We start from the raw sequence: 18,623 nt of genomic DNA on the forward strand, positions 1-18,623 counted from the left end.
ACGAAAGGAAGCATCTAATTCCTATGGAGGTTGTGGACGACAACCGTAATATACGTGATGATATTCCAAGTGTTTTAAACAGGTGGAAAATGGATTACTGCGATTTGTATAATGACATCAGTGACGAGGTCTCCACGGATGGGTCTACATCACATGACAACTATTCCATAGAACGCGACACGAGCAGCCTTAATCAGCCCATCACCTATAAGGAAGTTGATGATGCAGTCTCGCGCGCAAAACAAAACAAGGCCGCAGGAGTTGACGGCATTCCATATGAAGCTCTAAAAAACGACGCAAGCAAGAGAATGTTATTCGATATTATCAGTACCTGTTTTATAAATGGAATTGTACCAGATGATTGGAAAAGGGGCATGGTTAACCCTATAATTAAACCGAAATCAACAAACCCCCGAGTACCTCTCTCATACCGTGGGATCACGTTACTTTCAACCCCATATAAAATATACTGTGACGTACTGAATACTCGTCTGTCTAAATGGCTAGAATCAAATAATTTAATTGAAGATGAACAGAACGGATTTCGGAGGAATAGAGGATGTCAAGATCATATATATGTACTGTATTCTATTATTAATAATCGGAAACGCTCCAATCAATCTACATATGCCTGTTTTATAGACTTGAAAAAAGCGTTCGACACGGTGGACCGTGATCTTCTGTGGATTAAACTTAAACGTCTCGGAGTAAACGGGTACATGTTTAAGGCGATAAAGTCTCTTTATGATGACGCCAAATGTTGTATCATCTCACCGACTGGTTCAGCGTAGGAAGGGGATTAAAACAGGGCTGTTTGGCTTCACCGACACTTTTCTCTGTGTTAATGACTTGATCAAAGAACTTCGTGATATCGATAGTGGAATCATTGTAGATGATTTCAACATCTCTTCTCTTTTCTATGCAGACGATATTGTACTACTCGCGTCAACTCCGGACAAACTCCAACGCCTAATTGATCATGTCGGTTCATGGTGTAAAAAATGGAAGCTATCTGTGAACCACAGTAAATCGAACGTAGTTCACTTCCGTCATTCTTCTGTACCTTTAACGAACACCGCTTTCTCTTTGGAAAACACTCCAATTGACATCAAAGACAAGCATAAATATCTGGGAATCTGGTTTGACCAACCTCTTACATGGAACTTCGCCATACAGGAATTAGCTAAATCAGCCAGCCGGGCACTTGGAGTTGTAATAAGTAAATTTATCGCTTGTGGAGGAATGCCATACACTGTATATACCAGACTGTTTGAGTCCTTAGTACAACCAATTATGTTATATGGATCCTGCATCTGGGGGATAGCGGAACAACGATTAATAAATAACATACAAAATCGAGCGATGAAAGCTTATCTTGGAGTAAATAAATATACGTCAAATGTTGGAGTTCTTGGAGATTTTGGATGGAAATCATGTCAAGCAAAACAACACATGGAAGTTTTTAGACTTTAATGTAGATTACGTACTGTTAATACGGGTCGACTTTTACATAGAGTGTATATTTGGTCTTCCAGGAGAGTAAATTCTTGGGAAGCGAGAGTCCGTAAACTAGGAAAAAAAACTCAACGTTTTAGATATTGTCGATAACCAAACATCGGTAAAATGCAAACTGCAAAAAATATCTACCGCCATTAACAGGAATGACGAAATCGTTTGGTTCAGCAAATTGTGGAGCGATAACACCGGTAGTAAATTGAGATCATACAGAATATACAAAAAGGACAGGATCCCGGAACATTATATCTCGTCAATTATACCACGTCACTATCGGAGCCACCTCGCCAAGCTTAGACTCGGTTGTCTCCCTTTACTGTTAGAAACTGGGCGATACACAAACTTGCCAGTGGAGCAGCGTAAATGTCCTTTTTGTCCGGATAAAGTGGAAGACGAACCCCATTTTCTCTGTGACTGCCCTGTTTATAGTGATATCAGACTATATCTGTTCGAAAAAGCAGCGAATTGTAACAGTAATTTTAATGAGCTCACTTCAATTGAAAAGTTGTTTTATTTATTCTGTGATAATGAGCTTCAATTTCTATTATCTAAAACAATATATCAAATGATGAAACGAAGAAGGCTAATTTTAAGAATATAAAAAAATTGTTTTAAATGATACCATGATGAAATTTTACTTTTGTGCTTCACATGTGATTTTTAACATAGTTTTAATATGTATAACAATGAGGATTTTTAACTCCATGTACATTTTCATAAGTGTCTCATAAGCCGATATCGGCTGGGCATCAAAAATTACTTGTACATTTATTTTATCAATGGCTGTATATTTTTACGATGCGTGACACTAAAATAAAATATTGATTGATTGATTGATTGATTGTATAATTGCTATAATATTGTAATTAGACCGATATAACAACATGATTTGTACTATAAATGCCGTTTTCAATACGTAATTTAGTCGTCTTGTGTACGGAGTATAGCCATTTCAAAATAACATGTGTACGGAGTATAGCAGGGAAGGTTTACGGAGTATAGCAAGTTTAAAACATTTTAAAACGTGTTCGTTTTTGGGAATTTGCTATCTTTAAAAAAAATAATCATAGTTGGATTTACAATCACAAATAAAGCATTGATTTGTTTATTTAATTAAGGTTCTTTGTAATTTACCAGTATTACAAAATATAGTAATGTCATTACATAACATAACTTTTCGGCCCATTGGGCCTCTTGAAATTCTCAAAATCCAGCATTTTGCTTATCTAAATGATTTTTCATACCCATCACAACAATTACAAAATGATCCCTTAACCTGGGATTTCGAACGCCGACGCCAAAGTGATTCCATAAATCCCCTCTCTTCTAGAGCTAAAAATGGAAACCATTAATGACATGATAATGGTAATAGTGATGTTATACAAACACTTTGGACAGTCTTTCGAAACAATATAAGACATTTACAGACTTTTAATTATCCCCCTTTTTACCGAAACAGGGGATATCGCATGCAATATTAATTTATCCGTCCATTTGTCTGGTACATTTTCTTAAATTCGCTCTCCAAGATTACCTGTTTTGCTCGTACGGTTTATTCAACATTTATCTGACTTATAATAAGGCACAACAGTGTCATGTATTCCAATAACACCATGGGGAATTTTAAGTTCCCTTCCGTATAAGAATACATACAAAATATAAATACACGAACATACCGCAGTCTCCCAAAACATGCACCTCGCACTTCACCCACGATACGCACTGCATACACGGGGGGGCCGTCCTTACATGACCATTGCTGTTTAAAGGACGTTAAAATAATCTAACAAACAAGCAAACATACAAAAAAAGCAATATCCATGTATAACTTTCATAGTCATGTATAGCAATAAAACCAAATCGCTCCTGTCATGGCACCCCTAGGCACACGGGGATAAGTCCATCCTTTGTATGCATCGCCCCATACCACAAACATATATATATGATATTAGAAAGCTTAGCAACTTCGCCATTTTTAGCTCACCTGGCCCGAAGGGCCGGTGAGCTTATTTCATGGCGCGGCGTCCGTCCGTCCGTCCGTCCGTCAACATTTCCTTTAAATCGCTACTAGTCATAGAGTTCTGCATGGATTGTAACCAAATTTGGCCACAAGCATCCTTGGGGTAGGGGGAACAGAACTTGTATAAATTTTGGCTCTGACCCCCCGGGGGCAGGAAGGGCGGGGCCCAATAGGGAAAATAGAGGTAAATCCTTTAAATCGCTACTTGTCCTAGAGTTCTGCATGGAATTTGACCAAATTTGGCCACAAACATCCCTGGGGGAGGGGAAACAGAATTTGTATAAATTTTTGCTCTGACCCCCCGGGGGCAGGAGGGGCGGGGCCCAATAGGGGAAATAGAGGTAAATTCTTTAAATCGCTACTTGTCCTAGAGTTCTGCATGGATTGTAACCAAAATTAGCCACAAACGTAACCAAATTAGCCACAAACATCCTTGGGGGAAGGGGAACAGAACTTGTATAAATTTTGGCTCTGACCCTCTGGGGGCAGAGAGGGGCAGGGCCCAATAGGGGAAATAGAGGTAAATCCTTTAAATCGCTACTAGTCATAGAGTTCTACATGGATTGTAACCAAATTTGGCCACAAACATTCTTGGGGGAAGGGGAACAGAACTTGTATAAATTTTGGCTCTGGCCCCCGGGAGCTGGAGGGGTGGGGCCCAATAGGGGAAATAGAGGTAAATCCTTTAAATCACTACTAGTCATAGAGTTCTGCATGGAACGTAACAAAATTTGGCCAGAAATATCCTTGAGAGAATAAGAACTGAGTTTGTATATATTTTGGCACTGGTCCCGGGGGGCAGGAGGGGCGGGGCCCAATAGGGGTATTATAGGTAAATCCTATAAATACGTACTTGTCCTAGAGTTCTGCATGGAATGTAACCAAATTTGGCCATAAACATCCTTGGGGGTTGGGGGTAGGACCCTCCGGGGACAGGAGGGGGAGCCCAATAGGGGAAATAGAGGTAAATTCTATTAATCGCTACTTGTCCTAGAGTTCTTCATGGATTGTAACCAAATTTGGCCACAAACATCCTGGGGGGAAGGGGAACAGAACTTGTATAAATTTTGGCTCTGATCCCCCGGGGGCAGGAGGGGCGGGGCCCAATAGGGGAAATAGAGGTAAATTCTATAAATCGCTACTTGTCCTAGAGTTCTGAACGTATTTAAACCAAATTTGGCCACAAACATCCTTGGGGGAAGGGAAACAGAACTTGTATAAATTTTGGCTCTGATCCCCCGGGGGCAGGAGGGGCGGGGCCCAATAGGGGAAATAGAGGTAAATTCTATAAATCGCTTCTTGTCCTAGAGTTCTGAACGTATTTAAACCAAATTTGGCCACAAACACCCTGGGTGGAAGGGGAACAGAACTTGTATAAATTTTTGCTCTGACACCCTGGGGGCAGGAGAGGTGGGGCCCAATAGGGGAAATAGAGGTAAATTCTATAAATCGCTACTAGTCATAGAGTTCTGCACGTATTGTAACCAAATTTGGCCACAAACACCCTGGGTGGAAGGGGAACAGAACTTGTATAAATTTTTGCTCTGACACCCTGGGGGCAGGAGAGGTGGGGCCCAATAGAGGAAATAGAGGTAAATCCTTTAAATCGCTACTAGTCATAGAGTTCTGCATGGAATGTAACCAAATTTGGCCACAAACATCCTTGGGGGAAGGGGAACAGAACTTGTATAAATTTTGGCTCTGGCCCCCGGGGGCAGGACGGGTAGGGCCCAATAGGGGAAATAGAGGTAAATCCTATAAATCGCTACTTGTCCTAGAGTTTTTCTTGGATTGTGACCAAATTTGGCCATAAACATCCTTGGGGGAAGGAGAACAGAACTTTGGCTCTGACCCCCTGGGGGCAGGAGGGGTGGGGCCCAATAGGGGACTTAGAGGTTAATATTAAAATTCCTTCAGAAAAGAAACAATGAACCTGTATTCAGAACATTACTTGGCATTACAAACCAGGTGAGCGATACAGGCCCTCTGGGCCTCTTGTTACGATCGGCAGACGTAACTCTGTATGCCTCATGGGGTTTTTAAATACACTCCTAAATAGTTAGATGCAGTAGGATAAAAAAATACGTTAACTTATACACCAATAATAGAAAATGCACTGTCGGTTTTGAATGTCAGGTTCTGGACAAACCAGGTAAAAAAACTTGTTTTCATGCATTCAAAAATCATATTAAAACATATTAATTTGGAAAAACTATACATATCAGACCATGGTATAATGTTTAAACTTTATATTTATGCACAAATACAATAAAAAGTAGTTAGCTAAGGGAAACTAAGACTATAACTCGATGGTCCCTCCCGTCAGCAAAGAGAATGAAGGAGATTTGCTCGTTTGTCTGTGTTGAAACGACAAATGTTCATGATAACGTTACCAGTAAAACAGGGGGAACGCAATACTATCGTCAGAACAACATGTACAGCATCACATGACTGGTTCCTTCACACCTCTTTTAATAAGAAACTTACAATAACACTGCACTATCATTACTAGAAAATATATCCACTGTAACACATCAGTGGCGTAGCTAGGTCTGGATAGGTCTGCATGCCTGGGGGTGCAGGGGGCGACAGCCCCCTGCTCAGGGTCCAGGGGCGAAGCCCGGTAGGGGGTATGTATTGGGGGCGAAGCCCCCCAGAAGCTGACGGGAAATTGTTACAACGTAGTAACCATTTTACTTCTTTGGTAACTATTAACGTATATACCAATGGTTAAATGGAGGTAACGATATTTAGTTGATAACCATTCAAAACTATAATAAACTAACTGTGGTGATTTTTTTTTATATACATATAATAGTACTATACTAGACTCCCCTGACAAGTGCTCGAAAAAAAAAAACGGATTTTTGTCTGTAAAAATTAAAATAGTAAGCAATGGGAGAATTTTGTGTTATTTCAACTGATGAAAAACGTATGGCGAATATTTTAAACAAAATTGATATTAAGTTTATGTAATTGCGTAAGAAGGGACCAGTCCTCGACCACCTCAATAAAAAAATTAAACATAGTATTTATGACCTATTTTTCTACATATTCTGTGCTATTTCTAACAATTACAATAACATTTTTTTTTTCTTAATCAACAATCTGTTCATGTTCTACAAAAATAAAAGTCAACTATTTCGTGAGTATACACCGAAAATCATGGATTAACACGCGTTTTAACGGGGCGGGAAATGAACTAAAGTTGAAAAATTCACTTTGGCCAAGAACATATTGCAATTGCTATTTCAGTTGATTTGCTATCATTTAAATATAGTTATATGTTTTTAGAATATTTCTCACTTTTCATGCGATGTTGTTTATTTTGGTATTCGTAAGTGTTTCCCGATTCAAAATCCACATTTGCTTGAGGGAATTTGGTGAAGAAGTCTAATATTGTCTTCGACAAGATTCAAACAATCAAATTTAACAACTAAATGCACGTGGTAACCGGAAATATATAGACTATTCTAATAATTTTCCAGAATGGCCAATCTTCAAGTCTGTCAAATGTGCACAAAGTTATGTTAGGCATACAGTTGGACATATCATATGTATTTATACGTAATTTATATTCGGCAGCGTTACGTGCATTCAAATGTGTTTTTTCTGACTGTACAAAAATGTAAGTCAGATTATCACGGGCGCTACTGGGGAATTACAAGATTGCATAAGTAATTACGTTATACCAAATTCAATCGTTTCACTTCTGCATACTATAGTTCAGAAACTATTGGGATTTAATTTTAAAAAATGTTTTATATTTAAATGATAACATAGAACTCAAACTGTTTTAAATTCATTTTCTATTACGGGTGCCATTAGCCCGAGATACTCTGGCCCTGACACCAGACTTAGACTTTATGACAGATAGATGTCTGGTTTAGGGCCAGAGCGCAGTAGAACTCGAAAACCTGAAATAAGCCGACACCGTTTGGTATCGGGCCAGGTCATATCCGATTCAGACTGACCACCGAGAAGCACCACTAACCTTAGTCTATTCAACAAATGAATATCATATCTACCCAAATATAGCAATTCGTCGAGATTAAAGATGATTTGCATACTACGAGAAAATGGCGACGACGACGAGGCAAGTAGCAGAAAAGAAACTACTGTGTTGACACAATAGAACGTGCATGCGTGATGAAATGGATGGCTATGAGTAGATAAATTATTCATTTGTTGAAAAGACCAAGGTAAGTGGCGATTCTCGGGTGGTAATATTTTGTAAGTAGTCTGAATCGGAGATGACCTGGCCCGATACCAAACGGTGTCGGCTTATTCCATGTTTTCCAGTACTACTGCGCTCTGGCCCTAAACCAGACATCTATCTGTCATTATGTCTAAGTCTGGTGTTAGGGCCAGAGTATCTCGGGCTAGGGTGCCATATTAACACATGTGTAAACAGGATCGTCAATATGAAGCAAACAAACCGAATTAATCAATTGAATGACGTAAATATAGATTAAATCATTGTTACTATCACGCTATACTCCATACACCATAATAACAATTTTAGCTAGTATCCGTACACCCCACAGCTATAAGCCGTACACTGATTTCGCCTTATAAAACGAATATCTAAACATCATTGAAGAAACCCAGGTTACCGACATTTTGTATTAATAAATATATATGTATATCCTTTTAAGTAAGAGAGGTGAACTGGGTTAAAACCATATAATCATTTCAAAATAAACGAAAATATGTGAGTAACCTAAATTTTTAGCAGGTACAAACCATATATCTTAACAGATTATTCAATAAAGACGCATTAAAATTCCACAAGTTTTACATTTAATCTAATTCGAATGTTTTCTGAAACGACGAGACCAGGATAGAGTCTGCATACTTGTGCTGTATAATTAAAAACAATGACTGAATCATTCCCTGTCATGCTGTATTTTTGAGCTGTCGCTTCGAGTCCGGTGTACCGATGATAGACGGTGACCTATACAAAGCTTAAGTGCTGTCGCCGTTTAAAAATAACACGCAAATCTTCTCAGATTCTCAGATCCCTGTGGTATAACCGATCGGTTTGTTTGATATGTTGTGCCAGCAGTCCTCATGCTTTAGTAGTGTCATGCAAATGTGTCACGTGATTTGTGTACCTGTTCGTGCACCTGTACGTTCTTTATGTTCGCATTCACGCACTGGACAGAGACGGGTGGACATCGTTATTCATTGCTATCTACATGTATTTACCACACTTAGACAGACTAAAGTGGTGGACACGTTCTCTTCAAACGTAAGTTATTCTGTGTGATTTATTATTAATACCATGAAATCTTCTGAAGAACGACAAGAGCCGCGAAAGCGCTTGGGAGAAGCTATTTTTTTTTCTTAAGCGACACTGTGGCGTCCGGCGTCCGTCCATCAACAATCGACTTCTTCCCATAATCACTCACCGGAATTCACAAAATTTGAATGATAGCATCCTTCTCATCAATTAAATGTAGAAACCGGTAGATATAGAAATATAGACAGACACATTCAAAAATGTATATGTTGTGATAATGATGACATTGAAGACGAGTACCATTTCATAATTAAATGCAATAATTACTTAGATATTAGAAACCGTTTTATCAAAAAATATCATCATAATAATCCTCGCATGGCCAAATTTATTCAACTTCTGGAAACAAGGAATAATAAAGAATTATCCAATTTAGGAAAATTTATAGTTTTGGCCATGAACAAAAGAATAAACACTGTTTGAAACAAATGTAGAAACACCCTCTACACTAGCGTAGCGGTCGTGCACGTGTTGGGTGTATCTGTACTATTTATGTGTGTCTGTGTGTTAAATATCTATGTTATTGTATACTTATTGTTTATTGTAAGTTTTGTTGCACTGTATATATTAATGCACTTTTTCTGATGAACCGTAAGATTCAAGGAATAAAAGAATTGAATCCTTATGGATTACTGACTGTAATAATGGGGCTGACCCCCCGAGACTTGAGGGGCGGGGTCAAAAGGGATCAATTTGGCTGTTACCATATAAGCATGGGATATCACTCTTAATGCAATGGTAGCATCCTTATAGAGTGGGGATTCAAAACACGGGGGCCTGAGGGGCGGGGTCAAAAGGGATAAATTTGTCTATTTCCATGTAAACGACTTCTTCTGTAGGTAAGCATGAGAGAGCACCAAAAATGCAATGGTAGCATCCTTATAGTGTGATGATTCAAAATTATACAAATGATGAGCTGACCCCCGGGAGCCAGAGGGGCGGGGTCAAAAGGGATCAATTTGGCTTTTACCGTATAAACCACTTCTTCTCTGTAACTTATCATGGGATAGCACTCATAATGCAATGGTAGCATCCTTATAGGATGGGGATTAAAATAGTAAAAAGATGAGGTTGACTCCCCGTCATATAAACGACTTCTGCTCTGAAACTAAGCCTGGAAGAGCACTCATCATGCAATGGTAGCATCCTTATAGAGTGGGGATTCAAAATTGTACAAATGACGAGGCTGACCCCATGGGGACTGATCGTGAGTGGCAGGGTCAAAAGGGGTCACTTGGCTATTTCCTATAAACGACTTCTCAGAAACTATGCATGGGATAGCACTCTTAATTCAATAGTAGCATCCATATACGGTGGGATTCAAAATTGCACAAATGATAGGGCTGACCTCCGGGGGCTTGAGGGGCGAGGCCAAAAGGGTGAAATAGGCTACTTTTTCATATAAATTACTTCCTCTCTGAAAATATGTATTGGATAGGATATTCCTATGGTATATATATCATCATTACATGGTTTGGATTTAAAAACAAACAAATCGTGGGTCAATTTGCTAATTATCTAATTGTAAGATAAATACTCTAAAAAAACAGGTGAGAGACACAAGACGTCTGGATATATTTATGCTGTTAGTTTGAAATTCATGCCAGGTCTTAGACTATTCTTAGACGTTCATTGGGAATATGGGGCATTTTAAGGGTCTAAATTTAAAAAAAAGATAAGTTTAGAAACGTTCTAAACTAATTTCCAGATCCTCCACAGGGATATGAGAATTAGTCACAGTTTAGACCAGAGTGCCCTAAGACATATTTAGACGTTTTAAAGGTCTAAATCAGAAATCGGTAATTCTCGTATCCCTGTGTGATCCCCGTGATGTGGTGAGTTGACCACTTTTCACTAACCGGTCGTAGTATCCTATTGGCTGGATTGAATATGCTGGTCACGTGGCACGAGGACTATTGTTGGTTCTGAATTTGGCGCCAGATCTCTGCCCACTTCTCAGATTTTCTCTGACGATACTGCACGCTCTTTGCTACCTATCCAAGATTCATCATGGAACTCTTCGTTGCGCTCTTCCTGGCATTGGAGGTGATCCTTCAGTGTCTAGGCAAGTTTGTGTACTGTGGTAAGGTATGTAACGTTCGTTTTTATTCCTAGTCCAGACTAAAGTTTTAAGTTATTTTCTTATTTAAAACATTTTTTATCTGTGTAAGAACAATGGGATCGGGAACAAGTTATTTCAACTTATGAAGCCTTCTCATATTCACGGCAATATATATATAATAGATGATTCTGATTTTAAAAATATTTTAATATTAATAAAGTAATAATTACACTTAAAGTGAATAGTCGGGCAAAGAAAACCAGTCTAAATGCGTTGATTGGCCTTCCAAAAGTTCTCACATATTAATACGACGGTCAAGTTCTGCTTAGTTTCCCAGTTCTGGCCATTAAAGTAAAGAAAAGTTGAAAGCATTGAAAGCGAGGCTGCGTGGAAATGGTCTGTGCTTTTTTCTTAATTATACATTCAAACTCGTATAGTAAAGATACTGTACATGTATAAATACTTCTAAAGGTTGTAAAGCCTGTTAGGTATACTTACTATTACCACAGGCATTTGGCTCTATAGACATTTTGCTCTCTTTATGTAATGCTGTACAGTATCATACATATATATATATTGAGAAAATGTCTATAGAGCCAAACGCCTGTGCTATTACTATAACTTTAATTCCACTTAGCGAATGATTGAAATAGGTGGCTGATGTAATTTTGATGCTGAATATTGTTAGTTATATGTAATAAATAAGGAGATTGACAATATATCATAGTATACATGTAAACTTTAGATAGAGCTCTGTTAAAGGTACAATATAGGTAACTTTTCAGACGAAGTCTCAAGTGACCTATTCTAATCGCCTTTTGTCCGTCGTCGTCCGTCGTGCGTCGTATGGCGATAAACAATTTACTTTTTCGACTTCTTCTCCAAAACTACTGAACCAAATTTGTTGAAATTTTGCAGATTTTATAGCCAAAGGTCCACCAAAATTGTGAATTATATGGTCCCAGCCCCCTAGGGGCCTGAGGGGTGGGGCCAAAAGGGTCAAATAGGCTAAAACTTCAAAAATCTTCTTCTGAAATTCCAGAAATGGCAGAATCAAATACTCAAAGGTCTCAAGGCCCTCTACAAAAATTGTGAATTACATGACTCTGGGGTCTCAGGTTTCCCCCTGGGGAGGGGGTTAAGTTTACTATAGTTTATGTAGTGAAAACACATTTTGGAGCATTATTTGGTCATTTATAATAGAAAATTAGTTAAATGTTGTCAGAATTATCCCTATGAAATGGCCATTGAATCCTATTAACAAATTTTCCATGACCGACTCCTAGGAGCCTTTAGCGGTGGGGCCAAAAGGGGTCAAATAGGCTTAAACTTCAAAAATCTTCTTCTGGAACTGGTAGAATCAAATACGCTTCATAGATGGAGAGGTCTTAAGGTCCTTTACGAAAATTGTGAATTATATGACCCTGGGGTTTCATGTTTCCCCCTGGGGAGGGGGGTCAAATTTACTATAGTTTATATAGGAAAAACACATTTATGAATGTTATTTGCTTATTTTTCATAGGAAATTAGCCAAACTGGGTTAGATTTTTTGCCTGTGACAGCATTTTATCGTCATATCCATATCGGTCCTGACCGACCCCAAGGGGCCTTAGGGGCGGGGCCAAAAGGGGTCAAATAGGCTAAAACTTCAAAAATCTTCTTCTGAATTCACAGATTTGATGGAACCAGATACTCTTCATAGATTGGAAGGTCATAAGGCCCTTTACAAAAATTGTGAATTGCATGGCCCTCGGATCTCAGACTTTCCCCTTGGGAAGGGTCAAATTTACTATAGTTTATATAGGAAAAATACATTTATGAACATTATTTGCTTAGTTTTAATAGGAAATGAGTCAAACTGGGTTAGAATTATTAGCCATGAAATAGCATTTTAACACCATATCCATATTGGTCTTGGCTGACCCCAGGGACCAGAGGGGCGGGGCCAAAATGTCTGCTTCTGAATTCACAGGTTTGATGGAACCAAATACTCTTCATAGATTAAATAGTGAAATTTATAAAATCACTGACACTGACTGACTTCTAGTTTGGTTTTGTTGTTTAACGTTGGCAAAGCAAATTGGAATTTTAAGCATAAGGTTTGGTAACATAATACACTATCAAAATAAAAATTCTAATACGAAGGTTCAACTTTAAAGTTTATTCTGATTCATAAATACTTTTAACAGATTTGAACCAACTTTGCAATGCTCTTTCTGTAGCAGCACTCAGGTGAAGGCCTCTTTGGCCTTTTTTTTTTTTTTTTTTTTTTTTTTTTGTAATCGCAAACATTTACAAGAAAATTGCCACGTTCTCTAGATCCCTGCATAAAATGTTGACTAAAACTGGGTAATATACGTTACTGACACCAAATGTGAAGTCATAAAAAAATATGAAATAATTAATGTGGCCCACAATAAATTCACGGAAACTCCGGAAAACATTTTCTTGGCCCGATCGATGTACTAGTAGCTACAATGGTTAGGCTAAAGGCACACACCACAGCAGTCTGACGTTCTGTCAATAATATATAGTATAAAAAAATATAAAAAATACCCCTATATACTATATAAAATAGGATAAAGGTGTTTTTTTATATTTATACTATACATAAGTCATTATATAAAATAGTATATATAGAGGTATTTTTTTTATTTATACTATACATAAGTCATTATATAAAATAGTATATATAGAGGTATTTTTTTATATATATTTCAACTATCTGTTATTGACAGAACGTCAAACTCCAGTGAACATACGAAACGCTTCCGTAATTGTCGTGACCCGATCAACTTCGCACGGGAAAAACAAACATTTTAGATGTGCAAGTCTAAACACAGGGACCTAACACAAATTTTTAGTCAATAGTATATACATGTTTTATGGTATCAATTATTTCTTTTTAAAGTTATAGGTGCCGTATTTTTCATACTCGTGAATCAAGATGAGTCACAAATTTTTAGTCAATAGTTATTCATTTTTAAAAGTATCAAATTTTTTTGAGAATTATAGGTGCCGTATTTTATCATCGTGAATTTTTATTTTACAAGCACATATAAGAGCTGAAAATGATTTTTGGCATTATATTTATATTTATAGTGAATTGAAATGAGTACATACGGTCAGACCATGAAGCCAAATTGTGGTCTACAATTTCATTTCACATTTTTACAGTGTTATTAGTAATTGTAAAATTATAATTGCAGGTATGTTTCCATCTAAACATACATAACGCATAAAATACAACAACTTTACAGTATATGTGTTGAGGCTAATATTTATAAGGCATCTGAAGTCATTTGAATGACTTTCACAGCTTAATTCGTCAAACCTTGTGGTTTTCAATAGATTAATAAAGAAAAAATAACATCAATTTTTTTTGTCCAGTTACGGCACATATAACTTTAATGTCAGATATGCGTCACTGATATGTAGAGCCCGTTTATAAAAACAACTCGGATACAAAAAAAATATGTCTGTTTTTCTCTACCGTAGAGTTCATACCCTTAATACTATAATACATATATAGGGGCCAAAGAAGTAATATCAACAGGATTTTCCAGATGACACGGGATCCAATCAAACGTAATGGTCTTGGGGTACTCTGGTGGGTCCATGATTATATACAGTATAATCTGTAACTAATTCTCAGATCCCTGTGATGTAAATAACAGGAACAGCTTCCTAGACAAATGAAATAGGTTTATAAGGTCACTCATCATTTGACATGTGTCCTTCACCTAGGGAATGTGTATCCAGCTTGGTATGTATGCAAGCATATATGTATAGGGTTTCGATAAATTAACAGCAATGGATTCTCCCCCATTAAAAAGAAATCCAAAGAAAATCTTGATATTATCCATGTGTTTTTTCATAATATTACACACGCCCGGTATAAATCTAAAGCAATTGTTGATGTTTGTCGTGATTTTTTTTATCTTATCTGAACTTCTGTCGTTCTTGTTCTTTGCAGGTTGTGTTTTACACTTCCTTCCGCAGTTTGGTTGACCGGGTTGCGACGTCGCTCGCAGTGGTGGTTAGCCGTGGACTTTCTCTTGCGGAGGCTGTGGTAAGATTTTAGATGTAAAATTCATTATTCCCTACCGTGAAAAAGTGTTCAGGTCACGTGAGACTTAACCTAATCGCCTTCTGTTTGTATAGCGATAAACAATTTATATCTTCGACGACTTCTCCTAAACCACTTAACCAAATTCATTAGAAATTTGCAGAAGCCTCTCATAGCCAAAGATCAACCAAAATTATGGATTACGTGATCCCAGGGTCATATAGTTCACAATTTGTAAGTCCCCCCCCCAATGGAGTCCCTAGGGAACTTATTGTGTGTGTGTGTGTGTGTGTGTGTGTTTTTTTTTTACAGTACAAATATCATGTATATTTTATTCCCCCAGCTGTATATGATGTGTATATACATACACATTAGTGTTTTGGTAAGAGCTGCCAGAGCTGGGTGCCCTGAGGTCAACTCCTCAAACAATATTGTCCTTCAAAGCATGCACCAATATAAATATAATTTTTATAGATAAATTTTGAAAGCCATTTTAGTTGAAGGGACATGCATATGTAACTTTTTGCAGAAAACAAATCAAGAAAATTACATGTGTATTGAGTATTCTGATAACAATGATTTGGAATTTATTGTTTTTGATTAATGTTTGTAGTAGAACTAGAGAAAATGTAATGTTTGTATCAACAAACAAAAAATAGAAAAAAAACCACACACACATAGAAAGAATTATAGACAATACGCAAACAAACCAAAAAGAATTCAAATCATACATATTAAAGTACTACAACATAAAACATCATACAAACATTGATTGGCATATTTCAAGAACTATTCAAAATTGTATTTCCAATTGATCCATATTTGATCAAATTTCTCAATACACCTATTTGGTATTGACAGCTTTTTTTTTCCAACATCATATTTTGTAAACAAAAACTCCATCAAACCTTCCATATTTATGTTTTGTTTTTTTCATGATACAGGAAAAAATACAAAACTTCATAATTTATTATAGAATATCAAAATTGAGTGATATTGACAAATTTTCAGTCTCACCAAAGAGTACTGTATCTAATTTAAATCCCACAACATTATTAGTTTTTACATATATTTTTTTTTTCATATCTTGCCATATTTGGAAAGATTTTTGACAATACCAAAACATGTACTGTTTCTAATTTAAATTCCATAACATAATTAGTTTTTTAACATTATTAGTTTTTAAATATATTTTTCTTTTCATATCTTGCCATATTTGGAAAGATTTTTGACAATACCAAAATATGTGTTCTTTGGTTTCAACTTCTGTATTACAGATATTACATAATTTATTTCAGAAATATTTTTAATTTTTAAGTAATTATTCAAAGGGAGTATACAGTGTTGTAGTCTATACTGGAACCATTGTATTGATGTATCTTTGGTAACTTTGAAAAGGTATTTTTATATTTGTTCTTTTCCTGTGTATGCATGTTTCTAAAGACGTGCTTGTTGCTTCCATTTCCTCTCTGTTAATTACCAAGCATTTATTTTTTTCAATTAGACAAAAATACGTTAAGTTTACATCCCTTAATACTTTTAAATAAAATATGAATATGACTAGGTGTGAATGGTCTATCTAGTTTATTTAACAAGTTAAGGTTATATTCAGATTCTTACATATTTTCTTGATACATTTCTAACTTAATAAGTTATTCTTCTTCTGCGTCTTCTTTTTCTGCCGGGACTTTGACCATTTTCTCAAACTTAAAGTCGGATTGCCATGAAATTTCGTAAGGTCATTTCTGGTGACCTGCAGATGTGTCGACCGTTTTAATTTTTTTGACCAGCATCAAAGATGTTTAAATCAAATTCTAAATTTTTAAAGTGAAAAATACCATAATTGTGAGTAAAATAACAAATTTTGTCACGGTTTCAAATTTTCTAAAACCAGTAAGAGTTATCTCTCTTTATTCACTGCTCAGCAGGGATCCGTTAGCAAGTTCATTTTTATTGTTTTTAAGTTATAGATCGTATTGTTACTAGCGGCTAAAATTATTTTGAGGTCTTTTTTTGTGCAACTTTTATAGACCAGTAACCACGATGGCCGCCATGGAATACAATAGGTCAAAATTGAGCAAAAAGGAACATGGCTGAGAACACAAATCTAATACAATATTTGGAGAAGTTATTTGTGCCATGGTTCCTTTCATATACATATTAATGTATGTGTAGGAAGAATAAGGATAATCTGCACTCGGGATGAAAAAATGTATGTACAGTTTTTAAAAATAAATTGTGACGTACAAATAAATATTGTTCTTTGCCCTCAAGTTGATTACTAGTATATCCATATCCTTCATATTCACATACTCACGAGTCTTTCATATTCATAAATGATATCATTTTTTTCATAAACCATGAACATATCTGGCCAATATTTCAGCAATATTCTCTCTTGTATATCTGCTGAATATTTTGTAATATGCGCCTATACTTGTTTACTGAACTGTGTACTTGTGATCTTGCAGGTTGTGTACGCTACCTGCTGCTGCCGAGGAGAGGTTTTCCCTGTCCCTGCTGCTGACCAGCCTAGCTCCAGCTCTGTTGTCCCCCGCAGTACCAGTCCCAGCATCACCTGTTCCTATCCGCAGATCTGGTCGTGCCACCCGCAGACCAGCTTGGCATAAGGATTATGTAATGTGATGTCGTATATAATGTATTGTAATGTAATATCCTTTATCTGTTTGTCCATGGAATGATGTTGCTTGAGGATGTGGTAACCCCTCAAAAATCGTCCCAATTCCTGTCCCTCACCCAAAAATGTATACAGTAGTATACACCATTAATTGGTTGTTCATTCCAACATCTAAGATCAGTCCCCATTTAGGTGATTTGGTAATTTCCTCCCAAATTCCGTTCCATACTTTTGTACCCTAAACGAAGAAGGGACATTGTTTTTGCTCCGTTTCGAATTACTATTATTACAACTTAAGGTTGTTTGAGGTACATTTTTGTAAGATTTTTTGGGATACGGAATGCATTCAGTGATATGGTTATGTGGTAGGTTGTGAGGAACACATGAACACGTGTAGTGATACAACTTCCGGTTATTTGAGGTATATCATGTAATGCTATAAGGTTTTGACAGACATACTCTTTGGAGTGTGCATAAAGGGTTTTTTTCCAGGATTGCATTCAAAGATGGCTGCCAGTGTCCACTTTTTAAATTCTTGAAAAATTTCTGAAATTTTGGTCTATTGGTATTGTAAATTGGTATACAATATATATAGTTTTAAGGTTTAAAGTTTTTGTGGGACACTGAACTCATGCAGTGATCCCAATAAGGTGTTAATTGAAATACATCACAAAATATTGAGGACGCTGACCACTTAGCAGTGACCCAATTATTGTTATTTGAGGTATAACTTAAGATTTTGAGGACACTGACCACTTAGCAGTGACCCAATTATTGATATTAGATTTTGAGGTATACACTTAGCAGTGATGTTATTTGAGGACACTGACACTGACCACTTAGCAGTGACCCAATTATTGTTATTTGAGGTATAACTTAAGATCTTGAGGACACTGACCACTTAGCAGTGATACGACTGCAATACTTGGTAAATCACAGGATTTTGAGGATACTGACCACTTGCAGTGACCCATTTATTGTTATTTGAGGTATAACTTAAGATTTTGAGGACAC

At 36.8% G+C, this 18,623-nt stretch overlaps 1 protein-coding gene across 2 annotated transcripts; it reads left to right on the forward strand.

Moving 5' to 3' along the window:
- Window positions 1-8,713: 8,713 nt before the first annotated feature.
- LOC138334739 (uncharacterized) lies at window positions 8,714-18,380 on the forward strand. 2 transcript variants are annotated; one of them, XM_069283435.1, is made up of 3 exons: window positions 8,714-8,789; window positions 14,879-14,974; window positions 17,443-18,380. In XM_069283435.1, exons 1-3 carry the CDS (start codon window positions 8,737-8,739, stop codon window positions 17,615-17,617), a joined length of 324 nt encoding a protein of 107 aa, XP_069139536.1. In that variant the 5' UTR covers window positions 8,714-8,736; the 3' UTR covers window positions 17,618-18,380. The 2 variants fall into 2 exon arrangements, with proteins under 2 accessions (XP_069139536.1, XP_069139534.1); XM_069283433.1 differs by lacking the exon at window positions 8,714-8,789 and adding an exon at window positions 8,796-10,928.
- The last annotated feature ends 243 nt before the right edge of the window (window positions 18,381-18,623 follow it).

This window comes from Argopecten irradians, chromosome 11 (assembly GCF_041381155.1).
Source record: "Argopecten irradians isolate NY chromosome 11, Ai_NY, whole genome shotgun sequence".
Taxonomy (NCBI): domain Eukaryota; kingdom Metazoa; phylum Mollusca; class Bivalvia; order Pectinida; family Pectinidae; genus Argopecten; species Argopecten irradians.